The 24,476-nt window shown below is 53.1% G+C and overlaps 3 protein-coding genes and 1 pseudogene across 4 annotated transcripts; 3 read left to right on the forward strand and 1 right to left on the reverse strand.

Moving 5' to 3' along the window:
- Positions 1-3,435: 3,435 nt before the first annotated feature.
- On the reverse strand, positions 3,436-4,234 carry LOC310895289 (feather keratin 1-like; annotated as a pseudogene). The gene is made up of 2 exons: positions 4,004-4,234; positions 3,436-3,776 (listed from the first exon to the last, which is right to left on the reverse strand). The product of its transcript is annotated as a feather keratin 1-like (transcript).
- Positions 4,235-4,693: 459 nt separating this feature from the next.
- Positions 4,694-5,014, forward strand: LOC310894068 (feather keratin 1-like; the record flags this gene model as incomplete). Its single annotated transcript, XM_083823771.1, has 1 exon — positions 4,694-5,014. One exon carries the CDS (start codon positions 4,694-4,696, stop codon positions 5,012-5,014), a length of 321 nt encoding a protein of 106 aa, XP_083679897.1.
- Positions 5,015-7,655: 2,641 nt separating this feature from the next.
- On the forward strand, positions 7,656-9,298 carry LOC310894069 (feather keratin 1-like; the record flags this gene model as incomplete). The annotated part of the gene is made up of 2 exons (XM_083823772.1): positions 7,656-7,707; positions 8,958-9,298. The coding sequence occupies 2 exons, from the start codon at positions 7,656-7,658 to the stop codon at positions 9,296-9,298; spliced, it is 393 nt and encodes a 130-aa protein (XP_083679898.1).
- An 8,163-nt stretch (positions 9,299-17,461) lies between these two features.
- On the forward strand, positions 17,462-18,201 carry LOC310895881 (feather keratin 1-like). The gene is made up of 2 exons (XM_083827629.1): positions 17,462-17,473; positions 17,701-18,201. The coding sequence occupies exon 2, from the start codon at positions 17,721-17,723 to the stop codon at positions 18,039-18,041; it is 321 nt and encodes a 106-aa protein (XP_083683755.1). The 5' UTR covers positions 17,462-17,473; positions 17,701-17,720; the 3' UTR covers positions 18,042-18,201.
- Positions 18,202-24,476: the final 6,275 nt, after the last annotated feature.

Below are 24,476 nucleotides of genomic sequence, written 5' to 3' on the forward strand. Positions count from 1 at the left end.
ATCTGGGTTACATCAAGCACAGCATTGCTTGCTGGTCAAAGGAAGTGATTGTCCCACTCTACTCTGCACTGGTGCGGCCTCCCCTCAAGTGCTGTGTACAGAATTGGTCACCGCAATCTAACGACATAAAACTCTTAGAGATTGTCAAAAGGAGCACTACAGAGATGGTGAAGGGCTTAGAGGGCAAAATGTACGAGGAATGGCTGCAGTCCCTTGGTTTGTTCATTCCAGAGAAGAGGAGGCTTCACCGGAGCCTACAGCTTCCTCACAAGGGAGCGGAGGGACAGGTGCTGATCTCTTCTCTCTGGTGAGCAGCAGTAGGACCCGAGGGAACAGCCTGAAGCTGTGTCAGGGGAGGTTCAGCTTGGATATTAGGGAAAGGCTCTTTCCCGAGAGGGTGGTTGGGCATGGGAACAGGCTCCTCAGGGAAGCCATCACAGCACCAAGCTTGCTGGAGCACAAGACAACACCCTCAGAAATGTGGTTAGATTTTTGGGTGGTCCTGTGTGGAGCCACGAGTTGGACGCGATGATCCTCGTCGGTCCCTCACAACTTGGTCTATTCTGTGATTACATGATTCCATCGCATTTGCTGCCTCCCTGCCTTTCTAACAACTCGCTAAGCCAGTCTTTACCCTTGTCTTTCCCATTGGGTGTGCTGTATAGGTAGCTTGGTGGCCGTGGTGCTTGGAAGGTTGTAGGTGGGAGAAAGGAGGCTGCCTGTTTTGTCTTGTGCAAGCTTGGGGCCATCCTTGTGGGTGGCAGTCCAAGGAGGCAGGAGGGGGCTGCTTGTGAAAGCAGGCTGTTGTCCCATGTGGCCTGGTACTGAGCTCACAAGCCCTTTGATGTCAGCAGTCCTGCCATTTTCTCAAAGATTTGCTTTGGCCACTCCATAGCGCTCCCCTTTGCTGACGCCAGCATCTTCCCAGGCTAGGCTTTGGCCCAACGTACTGCTTAATAGGGGCCCCTTGGGACAATTGGGGATGCCTGTGAGATGCCTTGAGACTCATGAGAGGCTGAGGGAGTGGAACTGCGAGGAAGGGCAAGCTGGGGAGCCCGGGTGTTGGGGGTGAGTGCCTTTAGGGTGAGTGTCAAGGTGACAGCTATTTTTATGCCCTATGTTTGATGGTCAGAAAGAGGATCTGGATGTTTCAGAGGGGAGCTGGAGGCATACAGATTAGTAGACCTTGTGCTGATGTTTGCATTCCAAAGGGCGGAATGATGGCAAGGCCTGCCCGAGGGCAGCTGAGGTGGGTGTTTTGCAGGCTGTCTCTCAGGTGAGCAGAGCTTCTTGCAGAGGCAGATGTGTAGGTTGTGCATCTGGATGTGCATAAGTAATCAGGACCTGACGGGTTGCACCCAAAAATGCCGAGGGTTCTGGCTGATATCTGTGTAAGGCCACTTTCAATTATCTTTGAAAGGTTATGGTGACTGGGACAGGACCTGGAAACTGGAAGAAACTCACTCCACTCCTATGTTCAACAAGATGAAGAAGGAAGGTCTGGGAAACTGCAGGCTGGTTGTTCTGTCATCGGTCACTGGGAAGGTTCTGAAAGAAATCCTCCTGGAAAGCACTGACAAGCACATGAGTGATAAGAAAGAGATGGGGAGTAGTCAGCATGGATCTACAAAGAGCAGATCATACAGGTGCCTTCTCACTGTCTTCTGTGTTGAAGTGACCTGCTGGGTGGACAAGGGGAGAGCAACAGCTGTTGCTTACCTTGCCTTTAGTAAAGGCTTTGCTGCTTGCTCCCGTGAAATGCACGCAGAGAATCTGACAAGTACGGGTTACACCAACAAACAGTGGAGTGGTCTGAAAAGTGGCTGCATGCCACTGCACATGGTCCTACACAGCCTGCTGACTGTCCTTGACCACGGAAGTTGTACTACCCGCTGTCAAGAGCTTCCTTCCTGATTATATCATTCTGAGATAGTGTTTCTTGTGATGGTGTAGGATCATAATACAGAAGGAAGCAGCAGTAGGGCGTGTAACACGGGGAAATTTTTTGAGAGGGCATGGGCAGAAGAGCGTTAGCATGATGAAGTCTGTGCTTGGGCACTTGTAGGTCTTGGGTGATGTGTTTTAAGGTCTTGTGGCCCTTTTGGACATGCCCCAATGACCACTTGAGCTTTGCCTTTGTACTGAGGGAAGTGGGAAAGGCGCTGGGAGAAGAAGGGAAGAGGAGGAGCGTCAGGCTGGCATGCTTGAGAACTTTATTGAGGAAAGCGCATGGAAAGGAAGGAGCAGCAAGTGGCACATCCCCGGGGGGTCTTGGATGCACGTAGGGTGACCAACAACGTCATCGTTGTGCGCGGTAAATTTTCTCGGAGCACGGAAATCCTCCAGCCCTGTGATGGGAGCAGCAGAGAGGGAGTCGATCCCTGGTGGCGTTTGGCTTGTGAGCACGTCATAGTAGCAGAGAGAACCAGACATACGAGACAGTGCAAGTCAAGGAAAGAAGTGGCAGAATGGTAGAATGTAAGTCGGCCATGTTTCCAAACATCACGGAATAGCCCACTTCCTTGCTTCTCTGGTTCATGCCTTGAGAGAAATAGCCGTGGTTGTGGAGCTGAAGACGCAGTGGGTCATCGACGGCACAAAGGTGCATCCTCAATCCACGAGGAGTCTCGCACCATATGTGTGGTGTCCGTGTGACGGACAACCCTGTTAAATCATACTGGCCTCACTAGAGGCCCCAGAGGGACACCACTCCTCCCTGGTCTCCACCTGAGCACTGAGCTGTTGACCGCAACTCTTGGTATGTGACCATGCAGGCAATTCATTGTCTGCTGAGTGGCCCATCATGTCTTTCCATTTTAGTGACAAGGATCTATGTAAGAGCATTGTCCAAACGCTTCTTGAACACCACCAGGCTTGGGCCCTGATGGCCACTTGAGCCCTGCTTTTTGTTCTTTTTGTCAGGTGAAGTTGGAAGAGCGTTGGGAGAAGAAAGGAAGAGGAGGCATCTGAGGATGTGGGATGCAGGCGGATTTTATTGAGGAAAACATGAAAAAGAGGGAGCGTCAAGTGGAAGGTGCACATTCGGAGGTGCCTGGAGGGCGACCACCAGCCTATGTCCCTTGCGTAGAGCAGATTTTCCCAGAGCCCCAAGGTCTCGCTACCGTGTGGTGGGAGCAGCCCCAGAAGGTCTCTGGAGGGATTGTGCTAGTGAGCAAGGCATTGCAGCAGAGAGTAGCGGCCGTAGAAGGTGGTGCTATGGACAGGAGAAAGAGGAAGAAAGAAGGAGGTATGTTGGCCTTGTGTCCTGACAGCATGGGCTGGCCCCTTCCTTGCTTGCTTGCTTTGTTGTGCCATGGAATGATGAGCCGCGGCTGGCGAGCCCAGGTGCCATGAAGAGCGCAGAAGTGCGTCCTCAGTCCGAGAGCTGTTTTGCATGGTGTTGGAGGCTTCTGTCAGGGGTGTTGGCGTGGGTCCTTAGCAGGGGTAGCAGGCTCTTCCGCCATTGATGCAGCCCAGGCCTCCAAAGCCAAAGCCTCCAAGGCCAAAGCCTCCAAATCCCCCGGAGGAGATGGGCACTCCCTGGGAGCTGAGGTTGCTGCCCACGGCAGCTGATGCGGAGGATCCAACGGCGGTGTTCTGGGGGAAGGAGCTGAGGATGGGTCCTGGCAGGGTGACCAGCACGGCAGGAGGCTGGATGACGACACGGGAATCCTCGCACTGCCTGACACAGGGCTCGTTGCAGCTGTTAGCCAGCGGGGTGGGTCCGCAGGGGCGGCAGATGTCGTAGCAGGACATGTCTGTGGTGTGGAGGGTCCCTGGAAGAGAGGGCGTTGGGAAGGTGGAGGGTGTTGGGGAGGCGGAGGGTGTTGGGGGCATGAGGAGCGGTGCTGGGGGAGGCCAAGGGAGTGGGAAGGCCCAGGGTGGTACTGTGAGGAGCATGGAGGTGGGGAGGCAGAAGGGCTGCTGAGGCTGGGGGTAAAAGGCCTGTGGAGAGATGGGGCCAATTGGGTGGGTGAAGGAGGGGAGCGGGGTTCAGGCTTACCTTGTTGGGCGCAGGGGAGAAGGCGTCGGGAGGATTGTGTGAGGGTGTGAGACGCAGGGCCGGCTTTTATGCTGGTCCTTGAGTGCCCGCAGGGCGAGAGAGCCTTTGCGCATGACAGCATTTGGCGTGACGTGCTCTTGTATTCCAAAGCCTCCTGTTTAGTATGAGGCAAGTGGTCTTGCCTTGGTCTTTATTACTGTCACTTGTAATGCGCTGCCAAGATTCTGTGAAACAGACACATCCTAAATAAGAGAAAATGAAAAGGGAGCATTGTGGGAATGACAACACACACCACCTCATTACTTGCCATGCTTTGGAATGCAAGAGCAACTCACGCCAAATACTGTCATGCGCAAAGGCTCTCTCGCCCCGCGGGCACTCAAGGACCAGCATAAAAGCCGGCCCTGCGCCTCTCACACTCACAAACTCCTCCCGACGCCTTCTCCCCTGCGCCCAACAAGGTGAGCCTGAACCCCACCCCCTTCCTTCACCCGCCCCAACAGGCCTAGCTCTTCATACGCCCTCTGCCCCCAGCCTCAGCAGCCCTTCCGCCTCCCCACTGCCATGCTCCTCACAGTACCACCCTGGGCCTCCCCACTCCATTGGCCTCCCCCAGCACCACTCCTCACGCCCCCAACACCCTCCGCCTCCCCAACACCCTCTCTTCCAGGGACCCTCCGCACCACAGACATGTCCTGCTACAACCTCTGCCGCCCCTGCGGACCCACCCCGCTGGCTAACAGCTGCAACGAGCCCTGTGTCAGGCAGTGCGAGGACTCCCACGTCGCCATCCAGCCTTCCACCGTGGTGGTCACCCTGCCAGGACCCATCCTCAGCTCCTTCCCCCAGAACACCGCCGTTGGATCCTCCGCATCAGCTGCTGTGGGCAGCAACCTCAGCTCCCAGGGAGTGCCCATCTCCTCCGGGGGATTCGGAGGCTTTGGCCTTGGAGGCTTTGGCTTCGGAGGCCTGGGCTGCTTCTCTGGCAGAAGAGCCTGCTACCCCTGCTAAGGTCCCACACCAACACCATGCAAGCCAGCTCTTCAACTGAGGACACACCTCTGTGCTGTTCATAGCTCATGGGCTCACCAGCCACAGCTCTTCTTCTCAGGGCACTCCACACTCTAGCAGGGAACGGGGCCAGTCCATGCTGCCTGGAAACATGGCTGATGGACAGCCTACTCCTCTCTCACTTCCTTGTTCTCCTTCCACCGTCTTCCATGTCCAGTACTCTCCACTGCAATGACTTGCTCGCAAAGTCCAAAAACACACTTGGCACCTTCCATGTACTGATTCTATTGCAGTGCATGAAGACCTTGGGGCTCTGCGAAAATCTGCTCTACCATGGGACACAGGCTGATGGTTGCACTACTTGCACCACAGAACAGGTCCCTTCTACTCTGCATAACTTTGTACTCTTGTTTTCCACAATAAAGTTCTCGTGCATGTCAGCCTGTGATGTCTCCTCTTCCTTTCTGCTCCCAACACTCCTTCAACTTCACTCAACATTAAGCAGGGCTCAGCAGGCCAGCAGGGCCCAAGCCTGTTGCTGTTCAAGAAGCATCTGGACAGAACTCTTACATACATCCTTGTTTTTAAAATGGAGAGTCACTGTTTTGACAGACGGACCACTTAGCAGACAACTAATTGGCTGGATGAGCACATATAAGGAGTTGCGGCCAACAGCTCAGTGCACACATAGAGACCAGTGAGGAGAGCTTTCTCTCAGGATTCTATCCTGGGACCAGTGTTATTTGACCTCTTTGTTGCTGACATGCCTGGTGGGATTGAGCAGGCCCTCAGCAAGTTTGTGAATGGCACCAAGCTCTGTGGGGTAGCCGACACCTTAGGGGAAAAAGGAATGGAAGGACCTTGACAGGCTTGACAGGTGGGCCCAAGCAAACGCAAAGGCATTCAACAAGGCCGAGTGCAAGGTCCTGCTTTTGGGTCGAGACAATCCCCACCATGAATACAGGCTGAGCAACGAGTGGATTATGAGCTGCCCAGTGAAGAATGATTTAGGGGTATTGGTGGGGAAATGTCTCAACCTGAGCAGCCAGTGCACTCGCAGCCCAGAAAGCCAGCCGTCTCCTGGGCTGCATCATAAGAATTGCAGCTGGCAAAAGGAGGGAGGCTATTCTCCCCCTGTACTCTGCTCTTGTCAGACCCCACCTGCAAGACTGTGTTGAGTGCTTGGGCCCCCAGCATAAGACAGATCTGGAACTGTCAGAGCAGGTTGCGAGGAGGGACACAAAGATGGTCAGACAGCTGGTGCAACTCTCCTACAAAGACAGGCTGAGAGAGCCGGGCTTGTTCAGCCTGGAGAAGAGAAGGCTCCAGGCAGACGTTATAGAGACCCTCCAGTAATTAAAACAGGCCTACAGGAATCATGGAATTAGCATGCCTTCCAACTGAAAACATTCAATCATTCAATTATTCTATCTGGTTTAACACCCAGGTTGCCTTGTATGTTGTCAGGACTCGGACTCATGGAGCCTCAAGGATCTGGATACTCTACAGTATCTCACAGTCAAGATAGTCTACAATTCTAAGAGTCTATGAAAAGGGACACAAGACCTCTCTCAGCAAGTATGTCACTGACAACAGCACCAATGGGCTGCTACTGTTCTTCTGGCATATGACACAAGCCCTTCACTTGCAAAACCAAAGGCCTGGGCACACTAAGGGACTTCTGCATGGGTCAGAAATCAGCACGCACTGAACAACTCTCTTTCCCATCAGGATTTTCTGGCCACCACCTCTGACAAATACCATCAAGACGCTGCAAGCAATGACATGGAATGAGGGTTGCACCTCTGGCATGAGTCTGGATCTTGGGCTCACCAAATTCTCAACCATGGCTCTTTCTCAAAGAAACCCGTACTTTCTCAGCTTCAGAATGGCCATGTCGTCTGAGGGAGCATCAAAGCTTTTACTAAAGGCAAGGTAAGCAACAGACACGGCTCTTCCCTCATTTACCAGGAGAGTTACTTCAACGCAGAAGACACTGAGGAGGCTCAAGCATGACTTCAGTTCTCTAAATCCATGCTGAATACTCCCCATCGCATTCTTATCATTTGTGTGCTGGGCAGTGCTTCCCAAGAGGATTTCCTTCCGCACCTTCCCAGAGACTGATGGCAGGCAAACCATCCTGCGGTTCCCCAGACCTTCCTTCTTGATCTTGTTGAACATAGGAGTGGGATGAGTCTATTCCAGTCTTCAGGAGCCCAGTCACCATCAACTTTCAAAGAAAGCTGAAAGTAGCCTTGTGAAGATATCAGCCAGGACTCTCAGCATTTGTGGGTGCAACCTGACAGGTCCTGTGCACTTCAGTACATCCAGTGGCACAACTTCTCCATCTTCCTCAGCAACATGCACTACTCACCTGTCAGACAGCCTGCAAACCAGTCACCTTGCCTAACCAGTGGAAGGCTTTGATATCACCCACCCTTTTGAGTTGCAGACCGCATGCCTCCAGTTCCCATCTGAAATGTCCAAATCATCTTTCTAAAAATCAAAAACAGGTTTCCCTTTGACCTCACTGATGACACCACACCTCTCCCTTTCTTTGGATGCATCTTCTATCCAGCCTTACACGCACCTTCAAGAACTATTTTTTGGTCTTTAATACTGACACTTGAAATGCGCCGCCATGATCATTGGCCATGCCCTCAGCAGAAGGACCCAAAAAGGGAACATTTGGGGTAGGAAAACACACCCCACTTCATTACTCAACTTACTGTCAACTAGAAGCCACAGATCCCTTTCTTTGGGGCAGCTCCCCAGTACCTCATCCCCCAGTCTGTACATATACTGGGACAGGTTACCGTGCCCCAGGTGCAGAATCTGGTACTTACTCTTCTTAAACTTCATATGACTAGTGATTGCACAGCCCTGTGGTCTGTCAAGATCTCTCTGCACAGCCTCTCCACCCTTGAGGGAGACAACAGCAACTCCTTATTTCCTGTCATCTGTAAACTTACTGAGTATGCATTTGAGGCCTGTATCCAGATCATCTGCAAAAACATCAAAGAGAACTGGGTCCAAAATGGAGTCCTGGGAAACCCCACTAGTGACTGCAGCAAGCGTGACGAACCCCCCCTTTACTACAACCCTTTGAACTTGACCAGTCAGACAACAGTCCACCAACTGTGTTATATATTTATCTACCTGCGTGCCGGACGTTTTGTCCAGGAGGATGTTTTGAGAAACAGTATCAAAAAGGTTTGCTGAAATCCAAAGAAATTGCATGTACTGCCTTCCTTTGGTCAATTAGATGGGTAACCTTGTCATAAAAGGAAGTGGCTGCACTTCATGCCCAGCACATCCAGGAAGCCCCTCCTCACAACACAGCCGCAATCACACCACATGAGAGCAGCACCATGACCTCACTGAAAACACCGCTGCTCTCCTATGCTTGGGTCACGTCTTCTGCTCGCCCTGACATGCACCTTCAGGAACAATCCTTTGGCCTTTAATAATTACTTTGACGTAAAAGGTGCCACTATTGCCAAATGGACATGTCCTCAAGAGAAGGACGTGAAAATTGAGTGTTGCAGGATCAAAAACATGCCCCACCTCATTACTTGCCAGGCTTTGGAATGCAAGAGCAGGTCATGCCAACTGCTGTCACGTGCAAAGGCTCTCTTGCCCCATGGGCACTTGGGGACCAGCATAAAAGCCGGCCCTGTGCCTCGCACCCTCACACAATCCTCCTGACGCCTTCTCCCGTGCGCCCAACAAGGTGAGCCTGAACCGCGCTCCCCTCCTTCGCCCACCTCACCGACCCCATCTCTCCTCAAACCCTCTGCCCCCAGCCTCAGCAGGCCTTCCGCCTCCCCACCGCCATGCTCCCCAAAGTCCCACCCTAGGCCTCCCCAACTCCCTTGGCCTCCCCCAGCACCACTCCTCACGCCCCCAACACCCTCCGACTTCCCAGCACCCTCTCTTCCAGGGACCCTCCGCGCCACAGACATGTCCTGCTACAACCTCTGCCGCCCCTGCGGACCCACCCCGCTGGCTAACAGCTGCAACGAGCCCTGTGTCAGGCAGTGCGAGGACTCCCACGTCGCCATCCAGCCTTCCACCGTGGTGGTCACCCTGCCAGGACCCATCCTCAGCTCCTTCCCCCAGAACACCGCCGTTGGATCCTCCGCATCAGCTGCCGTGGGCAGCAACCTCAGCGCCCAGGGAGTGCCCATCTCCTCCGGGGGATTCGGAGGCTTTGGCCTTGGAGGCTTTGGCTTCGGAGGCCTGGGCTGCTTCTCTGGCAGAAGAGCCTGCTACCCCTGCTAAGGACCCACACCAATATTGCTGACAGCAGTCTCCAACACCGTGAAAGCCAGCTCTCAGACTGTGGATGCACCTCTGTGCTGTTCATGGCACACGGGCTCACCAGCCATAGTTCTTCTTTTCATGGCACTTTCTTCCTCTTTCTCCTTTCCACAGTGCCTCCTTCTATGTCAAGTACTTTCTGCTGCAATTACTCAGAGCAAGAAGCCCTTGGAGACCTCCTTTTTGGTGAATTTATCACAGTACAGGAAGACCTTTTTGCTCTGGGAAAATCTGCTGTGCACAAGGCACGTAAGCCGATGATTGCCCTACTTGCACCTTTGTATTCGTCCCTTTTATTCTGTATGCCTTCCTTTTTGATGTTTTTTCTTCAATAAAATCATCCTGCAATGCATTCTGAGATGCCTCCTCTTCCTTTCTTCTCCCAACACTCTTTCAACTTCATCCACAAGAAAGACAGGGCTCAAGAGGTCATCATTCCAGATGGTGAAGGGCCTTGTGCTCAGACTCCATCAAGCCTAACACAGAAATCCCATCCCAACATAAACACAGGGATGGCTTGAGAAAGCTATTGGTGAGTTCCCCAAGGTGCCAAGACCTATCCCAAGAAGTATGTTCACCACAGCCAGCATAGCTTGGCACAATTTTTCCTTCCAGAACATGACACAAGCCTTTCACTTGTCCAAACAATGGCTTGGGTATATAAAGACCATCTGGTCAGGTATCTGATGCAATCTCCCTGTGTCACCACACACCTAACTCTCTTCCCCAGCACCACTCTCCAGCCCTCCTAAGATATGTTACCACAGAAGCAGAAAGAAAAGCAAAGAAACAAACAATGAAAAGAAAGAAGAGAGGAACAACGTGACTTCACAGTAAGGGCTCAGCTCCATTGTCACAAAGGGAACATTACTGGCCATGGCCTATGCCCCGTGTCATGTAAAGGCTAAGAATGTCCTGCAGGAAGCATTGCACCCCTCATCCAACCACTCTCCTGCTCCTCAGCTGTTCATCTATTCAAGGCTTTAGGGCTCCTGCACATTTTCCTGAACAAGATGAGACTGTAATAGGCTGCAAGGGAATCTCACAAAAATATCCACAGAGCCTTCCGCTGGCTGCCTCACACAGAAAGATGAATGGAGCAGGAACTGCAGTTCTCAATGGCCACACAGCCTTTTCCAAGACTTCCAGGGCTAAAAGGAAAGACACACAACAGGAAAGAGGGCCCACAAGCAACCATATGGCCACAGGGACAACGAGGATTGAGCATGAGAGTGGGTACAAGGGTTCTGGCACAAATATGCAGCTCACACTGCAACCACCCTTCCAAGTCTCCTTCCTCCAGCACAGAAACCCTTCTCTCCCCCCCACAAAGTCACCAACCTGTCTCACAGCAGGCCCCCAGCCCAGCATGGCATTCCTCCCCCATGCCTCTTCCCTGTCAGTCACCCCAGCGCCCAACAACAGAGAAACGCAGTCACCCTTCCCACCTCACCTCACCTCCTTCAGCAACAAGCCCTGCTTACCTGAGAGACAATGCACAGAACATCCACATGCATCACAGGAAGGCAGGCCACCCACAAACTCCCAGAAAGCGATTTATCCATCCCATTGACCATCTCTAAAGACCTGGGATGCTCCTTCACAAAACAGCCTGTCCCCTGCCTCCTCCCTGCACATCTCTCCCGCAGAGTCCGTGGGCAGCTATTGCAGCCCTCCAGTCATACAAGCTGTCCCACCAGCCTCAGGTAATCCCATGATGCCACAGTTCTCTGAGCTGACACAGGGCTCTTGCTCCTCCTGCCTACTTCCCAGGCTCTGTGCTTTTGCATACGGGCACCTCAGGTGAATCCTTTTCCCACCTCTTGCTTCTTCCCAAGACTTCTGTAGCTCAGTCACCACACCCTATGTACTGACAACCCAACCTCTGTTTCCCCACTTACCTGCAACCTACAATCTTTCAACAGAACCAGCTTACATCCCTACTCATCTGGTTTCACAGTATTGTGGAATGGTTGAGGTTGGAAGGGACCTCTGGCAGTCACCTCATTCATCCCCTCTGCTCAAGCAGCACCACCAAGACCAGATTACCCCAGATTGTCTCCAGGTGGCTTTTGAGTACCTCCAAGGAGGAGAACTTGGTCACCCACACTGTAAAAAAGGTTTCTACAGATTTACGCAGAACATCTGGTCTTCTACTTTGTGCCCATTACCTCTTGTCCTGGCACCACAGAATCACAGAATGGTTGAGGTTGGAGGGAACCTCTGAAGATCATCTAGTCCAATGCTCCTGCCAAGCAGGATCACCTAGAGCACATTGTACAGGATAGTATCCAGGCATGTTTTGAATATCTTCAGAGAAGGAGACTTCACGACCTCTCTGGGCAACCTGTTCCAGTGCTCTTTCACCCTCACAGTAAAGAAGTGCCCTCTCATATTCAGATGAAACTTCCCGTGCTTCAGTCTGTGCCCTTTGCCTCTCGTCCTGGCACTGGACACAACTGAAAAGAGTCTGGTTCCATCCTCTTGACACCCTCCCTTCATATATTTATATGCATTGATGAGATCTCCCCTCGGTCTTCTCTTTTCCAAGCTAAACAGGCCCAGTTCTCTCAGCCTGTCCTCGTATGACAGGTGCTCCAGTCCTCTAATCATCTTCATAGCCCTCCTCTGGCCTTGCTCCAGTAGTTCCATGTCCCTCTTGTACTGGGGAGCCCAGAACTGGACACAATACTCCAGGTGTGGCCTCACCAGGACTGAGCAGGCAGGCAGGATCACCTCCCTTGACCTGCTGGCAACACTCTTCCAAATGCACCCCATGATACCAATGGCCTTCTTGGCCACAAGGGCACATTGCTGACTCATGGTCAGCCTGCTGTCCACCAGGACTCCCAGCTCCCTCTCTGCAGAGCTGCTCCCCAGCAGGTCAGCCCCCAGCCTGTACTGGTTCTTGGGGTTATTCCTCCCTAGGTGCAGGAACCTGCACTTGCCTTTGTTGAACTTCGTGAGGTTCCCCTCAGCCCATCTCTCCAGCCTGTCCAGGTCCCTCTGAATGCCAGCACAGCCCTCTGGGGTATCAGCCACTCCTCCGAGCTTTGTGTCATCAGCAAACTTCCGGAGGGTGCACTCTGTTCCATCGTCGAGGTCATTAATGAATAAGTTGAACAAAACTGGACCCAGTACTGATGCCTGAGGGACACTTCTAGCTACAGGCCTGTAACTAGACTCCTCACCACTGAGCACAACCCTCTGAGCTCTGCCATCCAGCCAATTATCAATCCACCTCAGTGTCCACTCATCTAGCCCGCACATCCTGAGCTTGCCTATGAGGATGTTATGGGAGACAGTGTCAAAAGCCTTGCTGAAGCCAAGGTAGATCACATCCACCGCTCTCCCCTCATCTACCCAGCTAGTCATCTCATCATTGAAAGTTATCAGATTAGTTAAGTATGATTTCCCCTTGGTAAATCCATGCTGACTACTCCTGATCACTCTCTAATCCTCCACATGCTTGGAGATGACCTCCAGGATGAGCTGCTCCATCACCTTTCCAGAAATGGAGGTGAGGCTGACTGGCCTGTATTTTCCTGAGTTCTCCTTCCTGCCCTTTTTGAAGACTGATGTGACATTGGCTTTCTTCCAGTCTTCAGGCACCTCTCTTGCACAACTCACAAGACCCTGGCTTCATCCTCTCTGCACCCTCCCTTCAGGTATTCGTAGACATATGTGAGATCTCTCATGAGCCACGTCTTCTCCAGGCTCAACAGTCCAAGCTCTCTTAGCACTTCCTCATTGAGGAGGCCCAGGTTGGGCCTCACCACTGCTGAGTAGAGGGGAAGGATCACCTCTCTTGATGTGCTGGCAACATTCCCTCTAATATAATGCAAGACACCATTAACCCTCCTACCTGCAAGGGCACATTGCTGCCCCGTGTTCAACCTGGTGTCCACCAGGACACCCAGGTCATTTTCTGCTAAGCTGCTTTCCAGATGGGCAGCCCCCAGCATGTCCTGGTGCCTGGGGCTGTTCCTCCCGAGCTGCAGGGCTTGGCACTTTCCCTGTTTGAACTCCAAGAGGTTCCCATCAGCCTGCTTCTCCAGCCTGTCAAGGTCCTTCAGGATGCCAAGACAATGCTGTGGCAGATCAGCCATTCCTTGGTGTTCTGTCAGCAGGAACCACGTAGAGGCTATGCTCTGCTGCATCACCCGCACCATAAATGAAGATGTTTACCAGGACTGGACCCAGCATTCTCCTCTGGGATCAATCTCTGACTCTCGACCTTAGGCCTGGCTGCTCACCCTGTTTTTGATCCACCTCACTGCTTGATCATCGAGCCCATACTTCAACAGCTTCTCTATAAAAATCTGATGGGAGACAGTGTCAAAAGCCTGACTGAAGTCAGGCAGACAGACAACATCCACTGCTTTCCTGTCTTTTACCAAGCCAGTCATTTCAGCCCAGAGGGTTATCAGGCCAGTCAAGTGTGACTTCCCCTTTGGGAATCCATACTCCTGATGACGTTCTTGTCCTCTGTGTGCCTGGAAATGAATCACCTTCCCAGGGATCAAGGTTAGGCTGACTGGTTTCCAGTTCCTCGGGTCCTCCTTCTTGCCTTTCTTCAAGGAGGAGTGATGTTTGCTTTCCTCCAGTCCTCAGGCCTCCTTCAGTCCTCCTTCACTCCCCATGACCATTTGCACATTACTGAGAGTGGCGTTGCAATGACATCAGCCAGCTCCTTCAGTACTCCTGGGTGCATCCCTTTGTAGCCCTTAGACTTGTGTATGGCTGCTTGACTAGGGGACCTCTTCCTTGCTCCTGAATTTCATGCTGGTCTCTGGGACATTGGATTCCTGAAGGCTGCTCTTGCTAGTGGAGACTCAAGTGAAGAAGACATTCACTACCTCCACCTTTTCCATGTCCTCTGTCATCCACCTCCACCTCATTCAGTGCCTTCCCTACTCTTGCTTTTACTGCTTTACACTTCGAGAACCCATTCTCATTGCCTTTGACATCCCTGGATGTTTGTAAGCAGGTGGACAAAGAGCTCTTACCACGCTGTGTCACAAACATCCCATCTCTCTCCAAAGCATGCCAGCAGCTACTACCACACAGCCGAGCCAGGACAGGCTCTCTTCAACATTCAAGCTCAGCTCAAGCAGCTAGCCCTCATGTCCTGAGTGTCCTGCCGGCGAGGCCATGGCCACTGCAGCACCAAGTCCTGCAACAGCAGTGCCATGGCAACCCTGCATGGCATGTGTTGGGCTCTAGGCCCCGCTACCTCCTGTCATCGCCCACCTCTGCTCCAGCAGTCGCAGCCTACCCTCAGCACAGCCAGGTACTTGCAGCCCGCAGGGACTCCTCAGCCAATCATGAGGCAGTTAACAACCAGCACCTTCCAGTCAGGAGGCAGCTGACAGGCCCCAGCTGCAGCAGAAAAGACAACCAACCATCCTGTTAGAAAGGCCCGTTGAAACAAATTGTTCAGATCAACCAAAGGGCTTACAAAAACAACCAAAAAGAGAGGGAAAAAGAATCAGTCAATAAAACAAAACCCTGAGAACAAAATGGCAAGGAATCCCCAAACAGGGGTTATAAATAAATAAATAAATAAGGGGGGAGGGAGGAGCAGGTGGGGCTGGAAAAATGCTGATTAAAAAGTACTCATGAAAATAAAGTAGATAGACCACACATGTAGGGTTCTGTCATGGTCCCCCCATACTGCAGGGTCCCAGACCCAATGTCCCCATGACTTCCTAGGGCCACAGTCTCACTAACTGCGTATTACCCACTCAGTCTATGAGAGCTATAAAAAATACTGTCCAGCCTTCATATGGAGTCCAGAAGACCCACATGGCCTCAACATACTCAAGACTGCAACCCAGGCAGCATGAAACGTCCTTTCTTGTAGCTACAACCTTACAAGCAAGAAGGGCACTAGGCCACTGACACTGCACACCCAGTGGGAAAGGCAAGGGCTGTAGAGTCTACCTCGACTTCAGCAAGGCCTTTGACACAGTCTCCCATAGTATTCTCCTGGAGAAGCTGGCAGCCCATGGCTTGGACAGGTACACTCTTCGCTGGGTTAAAAACTGGCTGGACGGCCAGACCCAGAGAGTGGTGGTGAACAGAGTGAAATCCAGCTGGCGACCGGTCACCAGTGGTATTCCCCAGGGGTTGGTGTTGGGGTCCATCCTCTTTAATATCTTTTTTGATGATTTGGATGAGGGAATTGAGTGCACCCTCAGTAAGTTTGCAAATGACATCAAGCTGGGGGGAAATGCTAATCTGCCAGAGGGTAGGAAGGCCCTGCAGAGGGACCTGGATAGGATGGGTCCATGGGCAAAGGCCAATGGGATGAGGTTCAACGTGGCTAAGTGCTGGTTCCTGCACTTTGGCCACAACAACCCCATGCAGCGCTACAGGCTTGGGGAAGGCTGGCTGGAAAGCTGTGCAGATGATAAGGATCTGGGGGTGCTAGTTGATGCTCGCCTGAACATGAGCCGGCAGTGTGCCCAGGTGGCCAAGAAGGCCAACAGCATCCTGGCCTGTATCAGGAATAGTGCAGCCAGCAGGACCAGGGAGGTGATCGTTCCCCTGTACTCAGCTCTGGTGAGACTGCACCTCAAGTACTGTGTTCAGCTTTGGGCCCCTCAGTACAAGAAGGACATTGAGGCCCTGGAACGTGTCTAGAGAAGGGTGACGAAGCTGGTGAAGGGCCTGGAACACAAATCCTGTGCACTTGAGGGAGCTGGGGTTGTTTAGTCTGGAGAAGAGGAGGCTCAAGGGAGACGTTACTGCTCTCTACAACTACCTGAGAAGAAGTGGTGGGTAGCTGGGGGTCAGCCTCTTCTCGCAGATAACTAGTGATAGGACTAGAGAGAATGGCTTTGAGTTGCACCAGGGGAGGCTTAGGTTGGAAATTAAGAGACATTTCTTCTCAGAAAGAGTAGTTAGGCATTGGAACAGGTTGCCCAGGGAAGTGCTGAAGTCACCGTCCCTGGGGGTGTTCAAGGAAAGGTTGGACCTGGTACTTAGGGACATGGTGTAGTGGGTGACATTGGTAGTAGGGAGACGGTTAGACCAGATGATCTTGAAGGTCTTTTCCAACCTTAATGATTCTATGATTCTGTGAAGCAATTTTATTCATAATTGCAATGGCAGGTGTCCTGCAAGCAGGAGTGCACAGCAAAAGTATATCATAACCTTATATTACCAATTACCCAACGCTTGATTCCTCCCTGGTTCCTCATCGACTGAGTAATACAGGTTCACAAACTACTTGACGCTTATTATTATACCATATATGTACAATTTTATTTGACCAGCTACTAACTTCTCTTTTTCCTTCTATTTTTCCTTCTCGTCTCATGACAAGAGGGACCTGATTATTTGTTTATACGGATTTCGCACTTCTCCTCCTCTTTTTGTAAGCTGTGCTCCTTAGCTGGGGACAGTGGCACCTTCCCCTTATCTGGTTAACATACTCCCCACTCCCATGCCACTGTCATGCTTGCGCAATCACTTTTCAATATGCAAGGTTTGTGGAATTTTCTACTGCAAAAACACACTCAATGGCAAAAACACCACATTTTTTTTTTTTTTCACATACCCTGCCAAAGCAGGACACACGATGGGAAAGACAAGGGCTAACCGCAGGCTTGCTGAGTTGGGTTGAAGGCACGGAGGGAGTGAACGTGATGCAAGTGGTAGCGCATCATGCCCAGATACCTGGGAAGCCCAGAACAGCCTGCTGGGGATACCAGCAAATGGGCCCCCCTTCTCAAAACAAAGCCACAGAAAACAACTCATGAGTGCCAACCCATGACCTCACTGATGACAACGCACCTCTCCCATGCCTTGGATGGATCTTCTACCCGCCCTTTTGCACACCTTCAAGAACTATTCTTTGGTCTTTATTATTCTCACTTGAAATGTGCCACCAAACCAAACAGACACATACTCAAGAGTAGAAAATGAAAAGGTCGAGTTGTGGGAACGACAATGCACCCCACCTCATTACATGATCGGCTTTGGCATGTAAGAAGAGCTCACACCAAATGCTGTAATGCGCAAAGGCTCTCTCGCCCCGCGGGCACTCACGGACCAGCATAAAAGCCAGCCCTGCACCTCTCACCCTCACACACTCCTCCCGACGCCTTTTCCCCTGCACCCAACAAGGTAAGCCTGGACCCCACTCCCCTCCTTCATCTCTCCACACTCCCTCTGTCCCCAGCCTCAGCATCCTTTCTGCCTCCCCACCGCCATGTTCCCCACAACTCCACCCTAGGCTTTCCCACTCCCTTGGCCTCCGCCAGCACCGCTCCTCACGCCCCCAACACCCTCCGCCTTCCCAACACCATCCGCCTTCCCAACACCCTCCACCTTCCCAACACCCTCTCTTCCAGGGACCCTCCGCACCACAGACATGTCCTGCTACGACATCTGCCGCCCCTGCGGACCCACCCCGCTGGCTAACAGCTGCAACGAGCCCTGTGTCAGGCAGTGCGAGGACTCCCACGTCGCCATCCAGCCTTCCACCGTGGTGGTCACCCTGCCAGGACCCATCCTCAGCTCCTTCCCCCAGAACACCGCCGTTGGATCCTCCGCATCAGCTGCCGTGGGCAGCAACCTCAGCTCCCAGGGAGTGCCCGTCTCCTCTGGAGGCTTTGGAGGATGGGGCCTTGGAGGCTGGGGCCTTGGAGGCCTGGGCTGCTTCTCTGGCAGAAGAGCCTGCTACCCCTGCTAAGGACCCACGCCAGCACCCCTGACAGCAGCTAACAATGCCCTGCAAGCCACTTCATGGACTGAGGATGCTCTCGTCTCCGTGCTCTGGGAATAGCTCCCACACAAAATGCATAGCTGCTGATGGTCACTCTGCTTGCACCTCTGACCACGGCCCTTCTGTTTGTGCTCCTTCCTTTTCATGAGTCTTCCTCAATAAAGTTCTAATGCATGCCAGCCTGAAACTCCTCCTTTCTTCACTCAACGCTCTTCAGCCAAAGGGACCTGGACAGGCTGCAAAAGCGGGCTCATGTGAACCACATGAGCTTCAACAAGTCCAAGTTCAAGGTGTTGCACCTGGGTCGGGGCAATCCCAGTCAGGAGGACAGACTGGGAGAAGAACTCATTGAGAGCAGCCCTGCAGAGATGGACTTGGGTTGTTCTGGTGGACCAAAGGCTCGACAGGACCCAGCAGTGCACGCCTGCAGCCCAGAAAGCCACCTGCACCCTGGGCTGCTTCAACAGAGGTGTGACCAGCAGGTCGAGGGACGTGATTGTCCCCCTCTGCTCTCTCCTCGTGAGGCACCACCTTGAGCACCTCCCCTATGAAAGAAGGCTCAGAGAGCTCGGGATGTTCAGCCTGGAGAAGTGCAGGCTCTGCGGAGACTTCCTTGAGACCTTTCAGTACTTAAAGGGGTCTTCTAAAAAAGACGGAGAACGTCTCTTTCCTTGGGTAGATAATGACAGGACAAGGGGGAATGATCTTCAACTAAAAGAGGATAGATTTAGACTAGTCATGAAAAGGAAATTCTTCACTGTGAGAGGATGAGGCACTGGAACAGGTTGCCAAGAGAAGTTGTGGTTACCCCAGGCGTGGAGGTGTTCAAGGCCAGCCTGGATGGGGCCTTGGCCAACGTGATCTGGTGGGTGGCATCCCTGCCTCCGGCAGGGGGCTGGAGTTAGATGATCCTTAAGGTCCCTTCCAAGGTGAGCCATTCTATGATTCTATGATGACTCCCACTTCACCCTGTATAAATACACGGTTCAAGATCAGGTTGAAAAGTGCCACAAGACCTCCCCTAGTGTTCTGTTTTTACGTGGCAAGGTTTTGGTAGTGGGGGCTGCAGGGGTGGCCTCTATGAGAACAATCCAGCAGTTGCCCCATGTTTGATAAGGGCCTCTTTCAGCCATCTACAAAGGGACCTGCCGCTGCCCAGTGCTGAGCCAATAAGCGATGTTTTTTGTGCCTCTGTGATCCTACACCTTCACAACAAACACTATCACAGAGTCATATATGTAGGACGTCAGTCACTTCTCCGTAGAAGATGCTATGTAGGCACACAGGGGATACGCTCTGTATAAATCCACGCTGACTACTCTCCATCACTTTTCCGTACTTGAGAACACATTCTGGGAGGATTTCCTTCAGAACCTTCCCAGACTCTGACCTCAGGCTGACCAGGCTGCAGTTTCCCAGACATTCCTCCTTCATCTTTTGAACATAAGAGTGGGATGAGTCTCTTCCACTTTTCAGGAACCTCTCCCAGTCGCCATGACTTTTCAAAGGTAACTGAGAGAGCTATTTATTGAAAACATATCAGCCACGACACTCAGCATTTGCAGGTGCAGCCTGTCAGGTCCCACGGACTCCTGCATAACCAGCTACACAGCCTCCCCATCATCCTCGTCAACAAGCTCCAGTGGGACAGCCTACAAAACACTCACCTCGGCAGATCAGGGGCTGCACTTGCCATTCCCCAATCCTCGCAATGCAGCCATCACCACTGGGGCCCCATGTTCACAGCTACAAGCAGCATGCACACCTCCAGCTCCCCTCTAAAACGTCCATATCGTCTGTCTCAACGTTGAACACCACGCACAGAAATAGGATTCCCCCTTGACCCCCACCACAAAGAACAGCCTAAGGGACTCCCACCAAACTGCAGGAGGCCAAAGCCCCGGCTGTCAACATGCTGGCCCCACAAAAGGGAGCGCTACGGAGTCGCCAACGCAACCCTTCGGGAAGCACGGCAGGACTCCCAACGCACTTAGTCCTGTCAGCCCTAAGACAGGCCCGCGACTACAACATCCTGCTATGCAAACTCCCCTCCTCTGCCTCTTTTGACTGCGGCCCCAAGGACAAGACAGGGAGCCCACTTGCTCCCAGATACATCCTCTACCTACAAGATGACCACCAAGCCACCAATGCAGCACACCAAACAGGAAAGACAAGGGCTAAAAGCAGGCTCGTGAGTTGGGATGAAGGCACGGAGGGAGTGAATGTGATGCAAGTGGTAGCGCATCACGCCCAGCATACCTGAGAAGCCCTGACCAGCCTGCTGGGGATGCCAACAACGGGGGCCCCCTCCTCACAACAGAGCCACCGACCACACCTCAGGAGTGCCAAACTATGACCTCACTGACAACAATGCACTTCTCCCATGTCATGCATGCATCTTCTGCCAGCCCTTTAACGAACCTTCAGGAACTATCCCTTTAATACTCTCACTTGAAATGTTCCGCCACTTCCAACATCCTCAACAGGAGGAAATGAAGATGGAGCATCGTGGGGACAACACACCCCACCTCATTACTTCATGGGTTTTGGCATATAAGAGCAGCTCACGCCAAATGCTGTCATGCGCAAAGGCTCTCTCACCCCGCGGGCACCCAAGGACCAGCATAAAAGCGGCCCTGCACCTCGCACCCTCACACACTCCTCCCGACACCTTCTCCTCTGCGCCCCACAAGGTGAGCCTGAGCCCCGCTCCCCTCCTTCACCTGCCCCACTGGACCCATCTCTCCAGATTCTTTCTGCCCCCAGCCTCAACAGCCCTTCCGCTTCACCACCGCCATACTCCCCAAAGTCCCACCCTAGGCCTCCCCACTCCCTTGGCCTCCCCCAGCACCGCTCCTCACGCCCCCAACACCCTCTGACTTCCCAGCACCCTCTCTTCCAGGGACCCTCCGCACCACAGACATGTCCTGCTACGACATCTGCCGCCCCTGCGGACCCACCCCACTGGCTAACAGCTGCAACGAGCCCTGTGTCAGACAGTGCGAGGACTCCCACGTCGCCATCCAGCCTCCCACCGTGCTGGTCACCCTGCCAGGACCCATCCTCAGCTCCTTCCCCCAGAACACCGCCGTTGGATCCTCCGCATCAGCTGCCGTGGGCAGCAACCTCAGCTCCCAGGGAGTGCCCATCTCCTCCGGTGGCTTTGGAGGCTTTGGCCTTGGAGGCCTGGGCTGCTTCTCTGGCGGAAGGGCCTGCTACCCCTGCTAAGGACCCACACCAACACCCCCGACAGAAGCCTCCAACTCCATGCAAGCCAGCTCTTCGACTGAGGACGCACCTCTGCGCTCTTCATAGCGCACAGGCTCCCCAGCCTCGGCTCTTCTTCTCAGGGCACTCCGCACTCTAGCAGGGAACGGGGCCAGTCCATGCTGCCTGGAAACATGGCTGATGGACAGCCTACTCCTCTCTCACTTCCTTGTTCTCCTTCCACCGTCTTCCATGTCCAGTATTCTCCACTGCAATGGCTTACTCCCAGCCACAAACACACCCGGCACCTCCCATGTGCTGATTCTATTGCAGTGCACAAAGACCTTGGGGCTCTGCGAAAACCTGCTGTTCCATGGGACACAGGCTGATGGTGGCACTACTTGCACCACAGAACAGGTCCCTTCTACTCTGCAAGCCTTTGCACTCTTTTTTTCCACAATAAAGTTCTCGTGCATGTCAGCCTGTGATGTCTCCTCTTCCTTTCTGCTCCCAACACTCCTTCAACTTCACTCAACATTAAGCAGGGCTCAGCAGGCCGGCAGGGCCCAAGCCTCTTGCTGTTCAGGAAGCAGCTAGACAGCACTCTTACATATATCCTGGTTTTTAAACAAGAGGAGGCACACATTTGACGGACAGACCACTTAGCAGACAACTAATTGGCTGGATGAGCACATTCAAGGAGTAGCGGCCAACACTTCGATGCCCAGGTAGATAAAATGGAGGAGTGCTTTCTCTCAGGGGTCTGTCCTGGGACCTGTGTTATTTCACCTCCTTGCCCCTGACATACACAGTGGGATGGAGCGGGCCCTCAGCAAGTTTGCACATGGCACCAAGCTCTGTGGGGGGGCCGACACCTTAGAGGAAAGGGATGCCATCTGGAAGGACCTTGACAGGCTTGACAGGTGGGCCCAAGCAAACCTCAAGGAGTTCAACAGGGCCGAATGCAAAGTCCTGCATTTGGGTCGACACAATCCCCAACATGAATACAGCCTGTGCAACGAGTGGATTGAGAGCAGCCCCGCAGAAAATGACTTGGGGGTATTGGTGGAGAAACATCTCAATGTGAGCCAGCGATGTACACTCGCGGCCCAGAAAGCCAGCAATCTCCAGGGCTGCACCAATAGAAGTCAGCACGCACTGAACTACTCTCTTTCCCACTGGGATTTTCTGGACACCACCCATGACAGATACCATCAAGACACTTCAATCAACGTCATAGAATGACGGTTGTGCCTCTGAGATGAGGCTGGATCTTGGGCTCACCAAATCCCCAACCATGGCTCTTTCTCAAAGAGACCCGTACTTCCTCAGCTTCTGAATGGCCATGTCATTGGAGCAATCATCAAAGCCTTTACTAAAGGCAAGGTAAGCAACAATTCCTGCTCTCCCCTTGTCCACCCAGCACGTCACTTCAACGTAGTTCTCACTTCACTGAGAAGGCTCAAGTATGATCTGCTCTTTGTAGATCCATGCTGACTAGTCCCCATCTCTTTCTTACCGTTCATGGGCTTGTCAATGCTTTGCAGGAGGATTTCTTTCAAACCATTCCCAGCGACGGATGACAGAGTGACCAGCCTGCAGTTTCCCAGAACTTCCTTCTCCATCTTGTTGAACATCAGAGTGGGACGAGTCTATTCCAGTCTTCAGGAACCCAGTCACCAAGAACTTTCAAAGAAAGCTGAATGAAGCCTTGTGAAGATTTCAGCCAGGACTCTCAGCATTTGTGGGTGCAACCTGATAGGTCCTGTGCACTTAAGCACATCCAGTGGCACAGCCTCCCCGTCTTCCTCAGCAACACGCACCACTCACCTGTTGGACAGCCTGCAAAACACTCACCTTGGCTAAGCAGTGGAAGGCCTTGACATTCGCCCACACTTTGGAGTTGCAGACCACATGCCTCCAGTTCCGTCTGAAATGTCCAAATCACCTTGCAGAAAATCAAACACTGGGCAGAGAAATAGGTTTCTCCCTTGACACAAATGCCAAATATCACCCCCAATAACACAATGGCTCCCAGCTGGCCCTTTCTGACAGTACCTCTTGTCCTCCGCCTTTCATGAATCTCAGGGCCGCTCATGGACCTCCCCACCCAGCCCAAAACATCCCATCAAGCAGAGCGTCAAGGCTTGACTTTTCTGGTGGCTTCGGCTTTGGAGGAAAGGCGAGGAAGCCTACGGTGTCAGGAAACATGGCCAGTGGAGGACCTACTCATCTCTCATTCCTTCTTTTCATAGCACCCTCTTCTATGCCCGATACGCTCCACTGCAATGATTTCCTCACAGCCACAAAGCCCAGTGTGGCTGGGCCACACCACATAAATGCCATGCAAAGACCTCACTCATGACACCACACCTCAGCCAGCCTTTGGCCACATCATCTACCTGCCCTGCCATGCACCTTTCACAGAAATGCTCCAGCCTCTAATACTCTCACTTTGAAGGTGCCACCACGACCCAACACCATGTCCTCAACAGGAGGAAATGAAAAGGTCGAGTTGTGGGAAGGACACCACACCCCACCTCATTACTTGCCAGGCTTTGGCATGCAAGAGCAGCTCATGCCAAATGCTGTCATGCGCAAAGCCTCTCTCGCCCCGCGGGCACTCAAGGACCAGCATAAAAGCCGGCCCTGCACCTCTCACACTCACACACTCCTCCCGACGCCTTCTCCCCTGCGCCGAACAAGGTGAGCCTGAACCCCACCCCCTTCCTTCACCCGCCCCAACAGGCCTAGCTCTTCATATGCCCTCTGCCCCCAGCCTCAGCAGCCCTTCCGCCTCCCCACTGCCATGCTCCGCAAAACCCCAGGCCTCCCCACTCCCTTGGCTTCCCCCAGCACTGCTTCTCGTGCCCCCAACACCCTCCACCTTCCCAACACCCTCTCTTCCAGGGACCCTCCGCACCACAGACATGTCCTGCTACGACATCTGCCGCCCCTGCGGACCCACCCCGCTGGCTAACAGCTGCAACGAGCCCTGTGTCAGACAGTGCGAGGACTCCCACGTCGCCATCCAGCCTTCCACCGTGGTGGTCACCCTGCCAGGACCCATCCTCAGCTCCTTCCCCCAGAACACCGCCGTTGGATCCTCCGCATCAGCTGCCGTGGGCAGCAACCTCAGCTCCCAGGGAGTGCCCGTCTCCTCTGGAGGCTTTGGAGGATGGGGCCTTGGAGGCT

Source organism: Anser anser (assembly GCF_964211835.1).
Source record: "Anser anser genome assembly, chromosome: 2".
NCBI lineage: Eukaryota > Metazoa > Chordata > Aves > Anseriformes > Anatidae > Anser > Anser anser.